The 15,942-nt window shown below is 41.1% G+C and overlaps 1 protein-coding gene across 1 annotated transcript; it reads right to left on the bottom strand.

Moving 5' to 3' along the window:
- Window positions 1-9,449: 9,449 nt before the first annotated feature.
- LOC131344448 (uncharacterized) lies at window positions 9,450-11,024 on the bottom strand. The gene is made up of 2 exons (XM_058376767.1): window positions 10,269-11,024; window positions 9,450-10,112 (listed from the first exon to the last, which is right to left on the bottom strand). The coding sequence occupies exon 1, from the start codon at window positions 11,015-11,017 to the stop codon at window positions 10,274-10,276; it is 744 nt and encodes a 247-aa protein (XP_058232750.1). The 5' UTR covers window positions 11,018-11,024; the 3' UTR covers window positions 9,450-10,112; window positions 10,269-10,273.
- Between the last annotated feature and the right edge of the window lie 4,918 nt (window positions 11,025-15,942).

The following is a 15,942-nucleotide window of genomic DNA, read 5'->3' as shown; positions in this document are numbered from 1 at the left end:
GATTTCTGCATGATTCCAGAAGAACTATTTCAATTGAAGAAAACTTGTTTATTACTTTGTAAGTCAGATTTTCCTGTAGTCTTGTCCCTTCTATTGAATCTCTGATGGATTTAAACTAGCATGAATCATCGGGATTTAATCAACTGACCAGATACAATTCTAAAATTTATTTTTTATTTTATTTATCAAATATTTACACATTCATGATCTAGATAGATAGGATGCTGTTGAGTAGACTGGTATTGACCTGATGAAACGACCCTTAAACATCCAGGACTCCTCAGTGGGTCAGAACTAACTTCCATATCTATTTCTCTGTAATTAGTAAATAGTATCCTTTAAGGAATTACTGAATAATAAGTCAAGAGTTATTCCAGAGAATTCCACTAATTATATGATTGTAAAATGCAGTGTGCCCTAAGCAGCCAGACTAAAATACAATAATTATACACAGCAGCCAAGTAGACACTTGTACAGTCTGAGGGCAGGAGCACAAGCCTTGCTCTGAGATCTGTTTGCACACATACCTGCTTCCTGGGTGTGTTTGTACTGCTCTACTAAGCCTCAATAAAATGCACTAACATGTACAGTTACTGGCTATTTTAATATTTAATATATAATACATCTGTCCATCTGCTCATTCTTTCAACAATCTAATCAGCCAATCATGTGGAGTCATGCAGATACAAGTTGGTTAATGTTCACATCAAACATCAGAATGGAGGAAATTGTGATCTCTGATGATAATGTGGCATGTTTGTTAGTGCCAGATGGGCAGGTTTTTCAGAAAATGCTGTTGAAAATGATGTTTCCTTGGAGGTACCACAATAACTGGTGTTTAAGCAGAACAGTGAGGAACACAAAAAAACCCCCCAAAAAACAAGAGCAGAACACATCCATGTCTACCGATGCTACATTATACCACTATTGTGTCATAGGTGCCTATGTGCTATGTAGACTGTTAGATTTCATTTAACGGTGCAGTCACACATTTTAATGGTTTATAGTTATAAAAGTTACAGCAAAGAATAACAGCTCTCTCTCTCTCTCTCTAACTCTGTCAAAAAAAGCACCACTTAAGAAAACAGATTGTGTAAATTCCACTGTTCTGATGGTGCTGGGAAACTTTGAAAAATAAGTTAGGTCTTAATAGTCTTAAATTACTTCCGTTAAAGCCAGAGTTACTGTCTGAGTCATGTGATTTAAAATAAATCAATAAATAAATATATTTTATACCAATCAGATTCAAGATTTTTACTATGGTATTAAAGTTTATGTTTTTTTGTTTTTATTGTATGTGCTTCTAGATAGAGCAAAGCCTCTTGTTGTCAGGACTATATGGGTGACCCCTGCAACCTACAGCTGAAGTTTTTAAGTGTTATTCTCGGAAATGGGAGGTAAAAAACAAAAAAGGACGCAGCTGTGACAGGCAAATAATGCGAATGGGGTGAATTTGGTTAAAGACAAACATGTCTTGCCTGACTGCATCAGTTTTTCAGCCATACGTACAAATTAAACAAGTTTAACAGAAAAGTGGAAATAAATAGAGCTGAAGCCATTTTTGGAGCTCTTAACATGTCAGATTATGTTTGTGTACAAGACTACAAGACTGGAGCAAAATAGAATCAGTATCTACAAATGAATGATTTTATTGGCTTGTGTCTGATCTAAAAACTCGGAACATTCCTTTTGGAATAGGTAATTAGCAGGGAAGGAAGTGTCACTGTTGACTTTTCCTGTTCATCTCTTTGTCCTCACAATGTAGAGAAAGTCTTCAAGTGATGACAGACTGTAGCCAATGATTTTCTCAGTGGCCTTGATGGAGTGTTGCAGCTTTCTTGTTTTCTCTCTATAGGAAGCTGCACCAAAATAGATAGTGCTGACAGACATAAGGATGCTTTCTATGATGTTAACATAGAACTGCACCAGCACAGCCTTGGCTAGACTGAACTTTACCAATTGCTGTAAGAAATGTATCATTTGCTGACCTTTGTTGTGGATTGTTGATGCCTCTCCTACGTGAATAATAGTGTAAAGTGGGTAGAATTGTATGCTGTAGATAATAAATACTTAATATTTTGTGTTATGTCCCTATTAGTGATGTGCCATTCACAAATAAGTCAGTTCTTTGAGTCGACTCCCAACATCTATCTGAGACTTGCATCAACTTTCTCTTTTTTTGTATCACTTACAGTGTAAACTGCTTTGACTCAAACTTTCAACATTATGACCTGAACAGGGCAAACAAAACCAAAGATATAAAATCCAAAACCCTGAATCCACAAAACAGCTCAAACTCAAACACAGATTGAGAAAACAATGAAACAGCTCAGTAGTAGTCAGAGTAGTTGCTGGCAATACTTTGCATCATATACTGGCAAGAATGCAGCTGTCACGGTGTACACAGGTCCAGACCACGAGAGGGAGCCCTCGTCTGAATATTGACTGTTTGCATGTTGTTTCCGGTTTTCAGGGCTTTTAAGCAGTATGCTCCCTCTGGCCAAACGCGAAGCATTGTTTCCTAGTGTCTTGTGCCAAGCCTTGCTATTTTGCCTGTTCTGATTGATTTACGTGTATGATCCTTGCCTGTTTTCCTGTTTCTACGATTCTCGGTTTCTGTTCTGGTTTTGTTCGCTAGGTATTTGCTTTTCCGGTTTTGACCTTTTGCCTGGTTCACCATTTACGATTCTGCCTGCTGATTCTAATAAATATCTGCACATGGATTCTAACACTCATGTGTCCAGCGAGTCCTTACAGGATGCTTCGCCGGATATGAGTCCAGCAGATATGAGAGCGGTTTTGTGGCATCAACGAGTCCTCATCCAAGCTTACCAGACGGAAGTGGATTCGCTGAAAGCCGCTAACCAACAGCTTCAGCTACAGCCCACCAGCCCAGCTACTGCTACCACATCGGCATCTAGTTCTCACAGTGAGTTACCATGCTTCGCTCTTCCTGAGAAGTTTGATGGCTCTGCCGACCAATGCCGAGGGTTTCTGCGCCAATGCGACCACTTGCTTCAGCCAGAAGCCTATGGCAGACAAACAACCAGGTGCATGTTTATGCTATCGCTACTCACAAGCAAAGCGTTGGATTGGGCGTTGGCTGTATGGGATTCCACTCATGGGATTCCAAACAATTTTGCAAGTTTGATCAAGGAAGTGTTCGAATACCCGGCAGGGGGTAGAGACATTTCAGTGCAGTTATTGGAGCTGCGCCAAGGCTCAGACACAGCAGCGGAATACGCTATTAAGTTTCGCACACTGGCGGCACAATCAGGGTGGAACGTGCCCTCACTCATGGCTGTGTTTCGTGAAGGGCTCAACATGGAACTGAAATGGAAATGGTGGATTATTCCACCATGAAACGATTACATTCTTCGTTATCACCTCTCCATCCAATCCTGTCGTTCTGGGACTTCCATGGTTACAACTCCATGACCCACTTATCTCCTGGAGGGAAGGAGACGTCCTGAAGTGGTCACCTTATTGCACTGAGAACTGTTTTTTATCTCATCCTCCACGCCCATGCAGATCTACATCCATTGAAAGCCCCATCGCCACTGCCACTACCACGATCCCCATGAATATCATGACCTCCAGGAAGTATTTAGTAGACAGAGAGCCACCAAGCTACCGCAGCACCAGCTGTGGGATTGCGCCATTGAGCTCCTACCCAACGCCATGCCTCCCAAGAATAAAATTTATCCTCTCTCCATACCTGAAAAGCGAGCCATGGAGGAGTACATTCAAGAAGCTCTCACTGCAGGCTACATCCAGCCTTCTACGTCTCCCGTCGCAGCAGGGTTCTTCTTCGTCGAAAAGAAGGATGGAGGCCTCCGACCCTGTATTGATTATCGGGGACTGAACGCCATCATGGTTCCCTACCCTTATCCTCTGCCACTAGTGCCTGCAGCCGTCGAAGCCAAGATCTTCACCAAGCTGGACCTGCGCAGCGCTTATAATCTGATCAGAATTAGAGAGGGGGATGAATGGAAAACGGCTTTCGACACCACACATGGGCACTACGAATACCAGGTAATGCCGTATGGTCTCACAAATACCCCGGCCGTGTTCCAGTCTCTAATCAACAAAGTCTTCATCACCTCAAATGGACTGATCCAGCCAAGAAAGCCTTTCATCTCCTGAAACAGAGCTTCACCTCTGATCCTATTCTCTGTCATCCGAGACCTGACTTACTCTTCATTGTGGAAGTGGATGCATCTAGCAGTGGGATCGGGGTGGTCCTGTCATGGCGTCAACCTGGTTCGGGGAAGGTACACCCTTGTGCTTTCTTTTCCAGGAAGCTCATGCCGCCGGAGGTGAATTATGATGTAGGAAATCGTGAACTCTTGTCCATGAAGGCGGCCCTAGAAGAGTGGAGGCACTGGCTGGAAAGAGCAAACCATCCATTCTTGATAATTACTGATCATCATAACCTAGCATACCTCAGAGAGGGCAAGCATTTAAACCCCCGCCAAGCCAGATGGGCACTGTTCTTTTCTCGATTTGTTTTCAGTCACCTACTGGCTGGGCTCAAAAAATGGGAAAGCGGACGCCCTATCCAGACTCTATGACACCACAAACCAACCCGATTCCCCCAAGCCTATCCTCCCTCCATCGCTTCTCATAGCCCCTGTCCAATGGGACATTCTAAGGGAGATAGAACAGGCCCAGTACTCAGAGACACCTCCGCCCAAGTGCCCGCCTGCCAAAGTGTTTGTTCCCACCTCGCTGCGTACCAGAATCATATGATGGACTCACAAAAGCCCGAGCACAGGTCACCCAGGTATTCACAGAACGACCCAGTTGTTACAGCATAGGTTCTGGTGGCCGTCCCTCCGCCAGGACGTCGAAGAGTTCGTCAGATCTTGCCTCATGTGTGTCCATTCTCGAACTATCCGCCAACTACCTGAGGGCCTCTTAGAGCTGTTACCCATTCCCCAGCGCCCCTGGTCTCACATTTCTATTGACTTTCTGACTGACCTTCCAGTGTCTCAAGGATACACCACAGTCATGGTCATCATAGATTGATTTTCGAAGGGCTGCAGATTGGTTCCCATGAAAGGACTCCCCACTGCCATGGAGACTGCTCAGGCTGTGTTTCAACACGTGTTCCGCATCTTCGGTTTACCTGAAGACATCGTGTCCGACCGAGGAACCCAATTCACGTTCCGTGTCTGGCTCAAGTTCTGCCTCCAGCTGGGCATCAATGTCAGCCTGAGCTCCGGTTACCACCCACAGTCCAATGGCCAATTAGAACTCCTCAACCAGGAACTGGGGAGATTTCTTCATACATGCTGCAGCCGTGAACAACAAAGGTGGAGTGAGTTCCAGAGAACTAATTGTAGGGCCAGAGGTAGGGCTAGTCCAGAGGTATTGGCCTAGCTCCTGATTCAAGCATTTAACTTGGCTTTTTAATTGGGGGTCGTAACTTAAAGTTAGATTTACATTTATGCCCAGGCTTTCACAGAAGGCTTTCTAGACTCTGCATGTGAATTGAACTCGGTGTGATATAATGTCCTTGAGGAGACCAAATCACAGCTGTGTCCATAGCTGTGTGAAGGCCCCTCTGTGACACTACCCAGTCCACTGCTACCAGGACAGTGGTGTTCCCATGTGAGTTGGATAAATCCTTCACAAAATCTAACCCTATGTGATACCAGGGGCCTCAATGTGTCTTCTGATGTCTGTGGCGAGAGAGGGCCACTAGAAGTTGTTACATAGCAGCTGGGTTTTCCTCTCAATGCGAGTGTCCTGAACGGGGGGTGGTGTGCACCCTTTGGATGACCCTGGGATGAAGATTTGGAGGCGCATACTGTTTTGTGAGTGGGCTTTCGGGGGGGGGGGGTGCATTGGTGAGCTAAGTATACTGAATCTCCTCCATGATGTCCCAACACACAGGTTCAATGACAATGGAAGGTGGCAGAATCGGTTCTGGGTCGGGGTCTTGGTCCACAAGGTTGTGGTGGTGAGAGAGAGCATCAACACTGCCATTACATTAAACTGGCATCAATAGAAGCTATTAAACAGTGATTGAGCAAGTCTCTGAACACTTCATAACCTGTTACTCCTAGTGTCTGCATGAGGTATACACGCTCCTAAGGTCCAGCTTAGTGAAAAGCCTCCTGGAGCTGCTCCAGGGCTGAGGGAACCAGTGGTAGAGCATAGGAGTGTTTTACTGTGATGGCATTTAGTCCACGGGTCTGAGAGTCTATGAAAGGTGATATTTTCCTTTATGTACTCCTACATGGCCTGGGAATCTGGGACTAATAGGGGGTAAACTCTGTGGCGGTGAGGTGTAGAGCAGCAGGTCAATGGAGCAGCCCCAGGGGTTGGAGGTGTAGTGGCAGCTTGGTAGCCCATTCCTTGCTAAAAACTTCCATTAGGCATTTCTTTGGGTTGTGGATTGTCTGGCGTTCTACAGATGTGGTACAGCACAGGATGCTGAGGCTTTTCTTGGGGTTTTTAGGCATGGCGCAGGCAGGTTTGCAGACGAAGGTGGTGCTGGCCTTCATTTCTGTTTGGTCGGAGGCAGTGGCATTGTGCAGGTGGTGAATAGGGTCAAGCAGTTGGGGTGCTGGTTACGGAGGAGGTTGCTCAGTCTAATGGCTGTGGTGATGAGCTGGGACAGCATTAGGCTCTCCTCCTTGCATGCTGTCTCTGCATGGATCATGGGGTTCTACTTCTCAAAATCTACTTCTCCCTGATCGCCGTATAATTCCACCCACTGTGGGCCGCCATCGATTGAAAATGTACAGCAAAGTCCGCAGCTGAGTTGTTACCAATACATCCCATCCTCTTGCTGTGTACTTAAACAACTTGCAAATAAATTAAGAAAAAGTGTGAGAAGGAGGCACGCGCCAGGCCGTCATGATCCCAAACTGCAGACGCCCAGATCAGCACACTCCTGGTAAGCAGCGTCGTCATAAAGGCACATTTAGTAGCATCATTGTGGTAGGCCTTGGGTTGGTGGGCAAAAAATATCACACATTGTCACAGGACGTCCCAATAGCAATCCCACAAGGGGAGGGAAGCCTTGCAAGGATTGCGAAGCCTGCATCAGGTGGGTGTTAGTGGCCTGGAGTGTGGCAAATTGTTCTTGGTAGGCCACGAGTATGTGACAATGCAGCTGAGAAACATCTGCTGGATTAGCTGGAAGTATTCTGTAATGAAGCGTAGGCGACAGCAGAAATTTACGGACATTTATTGAAGGCAAACAATTCCAAAACAGTACACGATAAAGGGTCAATAAACGCGCCGCAAGATCAGAAAAACTATAGAATACAGACCGTGGGGCAAACAAGACACAAAATCCCAAACCGTAAAACCAGAAAACAGCGCAAATTCAAATACAGAGGAGCAAACAGAGAAAACAATTAAATGGCTTAGTATGCAGGAGTAATTGCTGACAATATTTCATGTTGTATAGTGGTGAGAATGCTGCTTAAATGTACATGATCCTGGAAGTGCTCTGTGTGAATTCGGAAGCGTACAGTATTCAGGTGAGGGTTCCCTCTTGTGGTTCGGAGATGGAATAGAAGGTGTAGCTGTAACACAAGCACGTGTACAAAAATGCAAATATGTAAAACAGATTGTACAATGTAAATATTATTGCATGAAACAATTTCACACACTAAGAAAATAAAAACTTAAAATTGCCATGTTATTAATGATGAGCTAAACCAAATGATCTGACTCACTGGAAAGAGTCGCATGCATCGCATAGCCTCGTCTTTAAGCGCTGGCATAATGACTTCACACAGATGCAGTTAGCTGTAAAGTTGTGATGTCATTAACACGTCCTGTATTAACATCCTGTGTTATTCTTAAACTAAAACCTTTGAGTTGATGCACAGAGACAGACGGTAGAGATATGGTGAGAGGTAGGAGTGAAGTTTTACCTCTAATGTCTGAACTACTTAAATAAATATAAATCTGCATTTATTGCATATAAAACAAAATGAGTTCCTGAAATTGGCCCTCAAGTGTATAATATGGAACACACAGATGGGGTTTATGCCAGTGTTTTAAATACTAGCAGGTGGTTATTTCTCTTTAAAAGCGAAAGGACACTTAAACTGAATGTAATCCTGCTGTTATGACTCTGTAATGTCAAACACGTTCTCAGATCTGAAATGATATAAACACGGTTATCGCTATAATCTTCAGTGTAGATTACTCATTCTTCAGTAAGTGTTTTCTCCTGGATCTGGAGACTATCCCATTGCAAATACACTCCTGATGAGATGCTTCAGTTCACACACACAAACGTGTTTACATCCATATACATATGTCTTTGTATAGTGGGGATTGAAGGACTCAGTGGAAACCCACACAGACACGTGGAGAACGTGTAAAACCTCATCCAGACACTAAACCAAACAAGCTGCCAGGAGACAGAGCTGCCTGCTGTGTCACCATCAGCATAGGTTAATTAGAGCAAAATGTTGATGAACTACTGATCCTCGGAGCAGCTTTTGATCCTTAAGAGTCTCAGTGATTAGCTAAACATTAAATCGTTTCAGTATTTCATGTTTATGAAACATAATCCACTTCATTATCGCTAGGGTTTATTTACAGGAAAGAATTAATCGGAATAGAAAATTGTGTTGCATGCATCTTTATGCTTCCCGAGTTTTCAGAATTGTGTGAGAGGAATTTCTGACAGGACTCAAACCAGTTGATCTTCTCCACCTCAAGCTTCAAAATGCATTCATCCTAAAATGCTTTTCTGCTCACCACGGTTGTAAAGAGTAGCTTTTCCCATTCTGTCCTGTGAGCTTGATCTTGTCCTGCCACTCTATTCTTACCTCTGTCATCGCCAAAGCATTTTCAGCCTCACTGGATGTCTACTCAATGTGATCTTTAGTGATTTTTGTGCAGTTTCTGAAAGATTCAAATCAATTCATCTGGCACCAATAATCATGCCACCGTTAAAGTCACTGAGATCCTGGTCATTCCACAATTCCTATTCTGTGCAATTTTATGTAATAATTGTTTGTAAATGTGCTATATGAAATTGAACACAAGCAAATTATGTGTTTACGTCTTTCTATTTCTATAACTTTCATCACTCATATTGTTAATGCTATAATATGTGTAATATAATATGTGTGTTTAGTTTTACTAACTTGCAGAGATTTCTGTGCTTTTTTGTAATGGAAAGCTACTTGAATTGGCGAAATTGCAAGCACAGGGTACTTCTTTTACTTCTACCAGCGACAACACATATGCAATTACTTTCTATGACAGCAATTCTGCATTTTTACCAGTTTAATTCGAATGATATGTTTCGGCATTACAGCATATTGCCAAAGCTTTTATATGGGCAAACCTAAACCAAGAACTAGCTCAGCAAAAGCAATAATATACAGCTCGAACTTTTTAGATAGCAAAATAAGACTTGTACACTGGAACAATTTTATCTAAATAATCAGGGACGTAAAGTACGCGAGTAAAAGGAGTCATGTTAAGTTCACATAATTTAATCAGGCTCTCAATGTTTTACAGTGTAGAACCTTTAATCAACCAGTAAGCACATGAAGTCCATACACTGGTCATGTTCTTCAACAACAACAAAAAATTTAAAAAGATACTACTACTAGTAGTTTTCACAACTTTAGATTTACAAGATTTAAAAGAATTAGATTAATCATCAACCAACAAACAGCATGCTGACATGAAAACAAATTACTTTTATTTTTAATTAATAGTGGTATGCATTTTTATTTCATTGCTTATAGTAAAATTAATATAAACATGTTTCTAATTACTAGATTGAATCATAGAGGTAGAGTGTGTGTGTGATCAAGTCATGTAGCATAATTTAAACTAGTAACATGGTGAAATCTCAGGAGAAACAATCAGTTAAAACCTGCATGGTAGAAAAGTGCAACGGTAATGTGTCTGTTGTAAAACACCAGCACTGTGGCGTTGATACTCAGCTTGGGTGTAAGCTCTGTGTATGATTTTATTTACAACTTCAATCACATGGAACCAATGTACACATTTTAATGAACTAAATCCAGCAAGCTTTTTTTCAGAGTGCATGAGATCAGCTTATGTCTTCTTCTTTGTTGATCCATCTGGTTCCATTTTTTGATTGCAGAGACCTTGGGAGAAATAAACTTCACTTAAGAGGATGTCACTATTGTCACTAGACAGTAAAGTAGGATGTTAATATAGGATATTATCAGAAATACCCATAGTATATGTTATATTTTTATATTTTAAAACTGAACTGATATTAGAAGTTGAGTAAATCTTACCCTTTTTAGTAACTGCACAGGAAGTTTAATTTCTCATTGCAGTCTCTGTTCTCCCAGACCTCATCTCCAGCTTTTAGGGCTCCACAGCGGTAAGGTTTCATAGGGCATGACGGCACAGTGGTCAGGTTCCCCAGAGGATCCTTGTTCACCCAGAACCATGAGCCATCCATGAAGCGCAAGCCTGTCCAAACCCGGGAGGTCTTGCTGCTCAAGCTTGCCGATTTAGCTGATGTCAGATCGTTGTCGGTGGTCACACTTATCAGGTCAGTGTAGTTTGTTCTGCAGTATTGCAGTGCCTCTTCCCAGGTCATCATCATCTCCACCAAGACCATGTCAGGTACCCATTTGTAGCAGAAAAATGGCATATGTCTTCCACAGTTATTATCAACCAACTCCAAGTTGTTTATACTCACACAGTGAAAAGCGTTCAAGTGACTTGGACAACCAAATCTCCACACAGGTACTCCTAAAACGCTTCCATCAGACCAAAAAGTGTAAACCAATTCACGTGAACCCTTACTAAGGCCGACCCAACCATCTTCAGAAAGATAGTCTTGGATGTCTCTTTTGAACTTTAAAAGCTCCAATGGTGTGTTAATGGTCGAAAGGTCTTCATAATACGTCCTGCAGTATCTCTGAGCTTCAGACCAGGTCATGTTTTGGCTCACAAAGATGTTTTTTCTCACTAACTCACAGGTGACTTCTCTTGTTAAAGCCAACAACAAGAGGACAGCATGAACAGCCTTCATCTTTCGATGTGATATGTTTGAGTGCCAATCTGGAAAGTCATAGAAGCAGTAAACAAATGAATTCAAATGAAGATGCACAACTTTGAATAATCTTCTGAGGAGAAGAGCAAAGCAAACATAGTTGTGAGTTTGTTTCTCAAATAAAACATAAAAAACCATAAAACTCAAATATAACCAATGTGTCTTTCGAGTCTGTTTGGGCATTAAGCATTGATAAAATGATCAGTAAATCTGACTTCATATCAGAGTTAGCGTGTTGAAAAATGCGAGATGAGGTGAAGTGAGGCGTCGCCTCTCCAAGCAAACATGCGTCATCGGTGTCATCAATTTGCTTATCCCTCAAAGTGTTGCGCATTTAAGTGAATTAAGTGAAGTGCCATCTACCTCTCAGATACCACAGGAAAAAAATAAGGCAGGGGAAAGATAACACGTTTTCTTTTTTTTGTCTTTGCTATAGTAATGTTAAACTTTAGAATTACAAGTTAACAATACAGATTTTACACTACTAGAAACATATGCAGCATACAGTATGGTCCAAAAGTCCAAGACCAAATTGAAAACCTGGTATTAAAAAGAAAAAGAAAAAGATGTAAAAAAAGGGGGGGGGGCATTTCTGTGTGAGTCCACAAAAACTATTGAATTTGCTCATTTAGGTCAGATTTTCATTGAGGCTTGGCCCTTCCACTGAAGCATGAATTCAGACAACACACTGATAGATCTGATCTAAAAAGGATCCTCAGGATTTAACTAACATGCCCAAAACAATTCTGATATTCAGATGAATTTTTTCTAAGAGTCTACTTTATAAAACAATGTTTTCTAATGAAAGAAGACGGAAGCATTGAAAGAAACAGAAACATTTTCAAGTCAGACTTTTTTTGGACTGTGCTGTATCACACAACTATATGCATCAGATATTGAAATTAGGAAATGATTTAAAATCTCCCTGACAATTAACCAATGATAATGAACTAGATAGATAGGATGCTGTTGAGTAGACTGGTATTGATCTGATTAAACCCCTTAAACTGCCAGGACCCCTCAGTGGATCAGAACTAACTTCCATATCTATTACTGTGTAAATAGTATCCTTCAAGGAGTAACTGAATAATAAGTCAAGAGTTATTCCAGAGAATTCCACTAATGATATCATTGTAAAATGCAGTGTGCCCTAAGCAGCCAGACTGAATAAATTAATTAAAAACACAAGAGCCAAGTAGGTACAGTCTGAGGGCAGCAGCACAAGCCTTTCTCTGAGATCTGTTTGCACACATACCTGCTGCCTGGATGTGTTTGTTCTGCTTGTTCTAAGCCTCAATAAAATGTACAGTCACTGGCTATTTTAATATTTAATATATATCTGTCCATCTGCTCATTCTTTCAATAATCTAATCAGCCAATCATGTGGAAGCAGATACAGGTCAAGAGCTTCGGTTAATGTTCACAATATCTCTGATGACAGACTTATAGTGTTTAAAAAACTTTATAAACTTTATAAACTCTATTGCTGGTCTTGACCCCTGTATTATGTAGGTTTTTGCTGCATGGACAGGACAGTTGTATTCCTTACATTTTACAAAAACAAACCCTATTATTTACAACTAGGGACCAACTCGGACATAGGGAGGACATGCAAAACTCTGCACAGACACGAAACATGAGCTCAGGACCAAACTGAGAACACTGGCGTTTTGTAAAAAGTAAAAAGCTTGCTTGATATAGGACACACCTTTAACATGGTACATTCATTAAAATAAACAATTGTTAATTTGTCATTTTCTTTCTGTCCTTCTCCTTTGTCTGTTTCTATCTTCCTAACAGAAGTTACTCAGCTTGCACTCCTGGCACCTTAAAAAGAAGATATTTTGATCATTGTGACTATTTGATATTGATGTGTATGTCCCAAACAGTTATGGCGTACAGTCATATTCACCACAGAGCTTCAAAATGACTTTCTGGTTTGCTAAAAATGGCAATACATGCCAAAGTGGAAGGACTGGTACTTAATTCTTTTTCACTCCAGACCCTGGAGAAATAGCTACTGTGACTTATAGTGTTGTAATGTTATAGCTAGGTTATTATTATTATTATTTTAGGATGATCATTGTTTCAGTACCTTTTAATTATTTATTTATCCTTCACCTCAGGTTTAAAAGCATTATTCTGAGAAAAGTAAAGTAAGAAACAAATAAGGATGCTCTCAGACAGGCAAATCGTGCCAATGACATGGATTTGGTTAAAGCCAAACATGCCTTACCTCACTGCATCAGCTTTTCCAGTCATGTGTACAAATTGAACAAGTTTAACAAAAAAATAGAAACAAACAGGGCTGACGCCATATTTAGAGCTTCTAACGCTTCAGATTATATGTACTGTATGTAGAAGTCCAGGACCCTATTTAGGATCAGATTTAATATTTAAATAGCCTGTCATAAATAGTCATGAATAAACAGGAAAGCAAATAAACAAGTCATAAATAAACAAGCAAAAGAACAAATAATAATCAATCAATAAATGGATAAATAAATAGCAACCAACCAATTTTCTCACCAATCAGATTCAAGAATTAAACTGTTCTTTGGTATACATATGTATGTTTTTTTTTTTTTTAATTATTATTATATGTACCTATATATATCAATAATCCTACACACACACACAAAATAAATAAATAATTAAATGCATAAATAAATACATAAAAATAAATAAATATTTTATTTTATTTTTTGTCTCTTTATATATATATATATATATATATATATATATATATATATATATATATATATATATATATATATATATATATATATATATACACTATATTGCCAAAAGTATTCGCTCACCCATCCAAATAATCAGAATCAGGTGTTCCAATCACTTCCATGGCCACAGGTGTATAAAATCAAGCACCTAGGCATGCAGACTGTTTTTACAAACATTTGTGAAAGAATGGGTCGCTCTCAGGAGCTCAGTGAATTCCAGCGTGGAACTGTGATAGGATGCCACCTGTGCAACAAATCCAGTCGTGAAATTTCCTCACTCCTAAATATTCCACAGTCAACTGTCAGCTGTATTATAAGAACGTGGAAGTGTTTGGGAATGACAGCAACTCAGCCACGAAGTGGTAGGCCACGTAAACTGACGGAGCGGGGTCAGCGGATGCTGAGGCGCATAGTGCGAAGAGGTCGCCAACTTTCTGCAGAGTCAATCGCTACAGACCTCCAAACTTCATGTGGCCTTCAGATTAGCTCAAGAACAGTGCGCAGAGAGCTTCATGGAATGGGTTTCCATGGCCGAGCAGCTGCATCCAAGCCATACATCACCAAGTGCAATGCAAAGCGTCGGATGCAGTGGTGTAAAGCACGCCGCCACTGGACTCTAGAGCAGTGGAGACGCGTTCTCTGGAGTGACGAATCGCGCTTCTCCATCTGGCAATCTGATGGACGAGTCTGGGTTTGGCGGTTGCCAGGAGAACGGTACTTGTCTGACTGCATTGTGCCAAGTGTAAAGTTTGGTGGAGGGGGGATTATGGTGTGGGGTTGTTTTTCAGGAGCTGGGCTTGGCCCCTTAGTTCCAGTGAAAGGAACTCTGAATGCTTCAGCATACCAAGACATTTTGGACAATTCCATGCCCCCAACTTTGTGGGAACAGTTTGGAGCTGGCCCCTTCCTCTTCCAACATGACTGTGCACCAGTGCACAAAGCAAGGTCCATAAAGACATGGATGACAGAGTCTGGTGTGGATGAACTTGACTGGCCTGCACAGAGTCCTGACCTCAACCCGATAGAACACCTTTGGGATGAATTAGAGTGGAGACTGAGAGTCAGGCCTTCTCGTCCAACATCAGTGTGTGACCTCACAAATGCGCTTCCGGAAGAACGGTCAAAAATTCCCATAAACACACTCCTAAACCTTGTGGACAGCCTTCCCAGAAGAGTTGAAGCTGTTATAGCTGCAAAGGGTGGACCAACGTCATATTGAACCCTATGGATTAGGAATGGGATGTCACTTAAGTTCATACGCGAGTCAAGGCAGGTGAGCGAATACTTTTGGCAAGATAGTCTATACACTAGTGTAAATTACTAGTGGAAAGAAGCTTTTTCGATAACATGCACTTTCAGTTATTAGAGAGTGGAATTGCTTTCCTTTTGAAATAGTTATTTAGCATGTTGGAAAGTGACACTGATGATTTTTCCTTTTTGTCTCTTTGTCCTCATAGTCTTCAAGTGACGACAGACTGTAGCCAGTGATTTTCTCAGCGGCCTTGATAGTGTGTTGCAGCTTTCTTGTTTTCTCTCTGTAGGAAGCTGCACCAAAATAGATACTGATGACAGACATAAGGATGCTTTCTATAATGGCAGTATTGAACTGCACCAGCACAGCCTGGGGTAGACTGAAATTTACCAGTTGCTGTCAGATATGCAGCTTGTTGATGGTTGATGTATGCATCTCCCAGGTGTATAATAAATAAAGTGGGCACAATTGTGTGCTGTAGACTCCATTAGTTCACACAAACGAGTCGGTTCATTGAATCGACTCGCAACATCTGTCTGAGACTTACTTTTTAACTTTCATCTTTTCTTGTGTAAGAAATACAAAAAGCAGTTTATGTAAAACGCTTTGATTTTAATCCTCTTTTCAACACCTGAACTGTTCGTTAGAGTGTGTTTGACTGTGTGCATGAACTGAATCATGCAACTGAATCATGAATCATAAATATAAATATAAATATAAATATAAAAACGCTCATTATTTCACAGAATAATTACAGACACAGTTGTCAACGACTGTGGTCAAAATATCACGAAAAAATCAGTCATTTGAAGCTTAACGTTGAGCTGAATCAAATGATTTGACTCACTGAAGAAAGAGTCGAACTGAAATGTTGACACTTCGCGCGAGACACCTTTCAGAGGCGCTGTGAG

The sequence above is a fragment of the Hemibagrus wyckioides genome, linkage group LG23 (genome assembly GCF_019097595.1).
Source record: "Hemibagrus wyckioides isolate EC202008001 linkage group LG23, SWU_Hwy_1.0, whole genome shotgun sequence".
In the NCBI taxonomy this organism is placed as follows: Eukaryota; Metazoa; Chordata; class Actinopteri; order Siluriformes; family Bagridae; genus Hemibagrus; species Hemibagrus wyckioides.
This window is presented reverse-complemented; position numbering and strand designations above follow the sequence as displayed.

Coding starts and splice junctions, on each gene's coding strand:
- LOC131344448 (XM_058376767.1), bottom strand. CDS start 11,017: ATGAAGGCTGTTCATGCTGTCCTCTTGTTGTTGGCTTTAACAAGAGAA.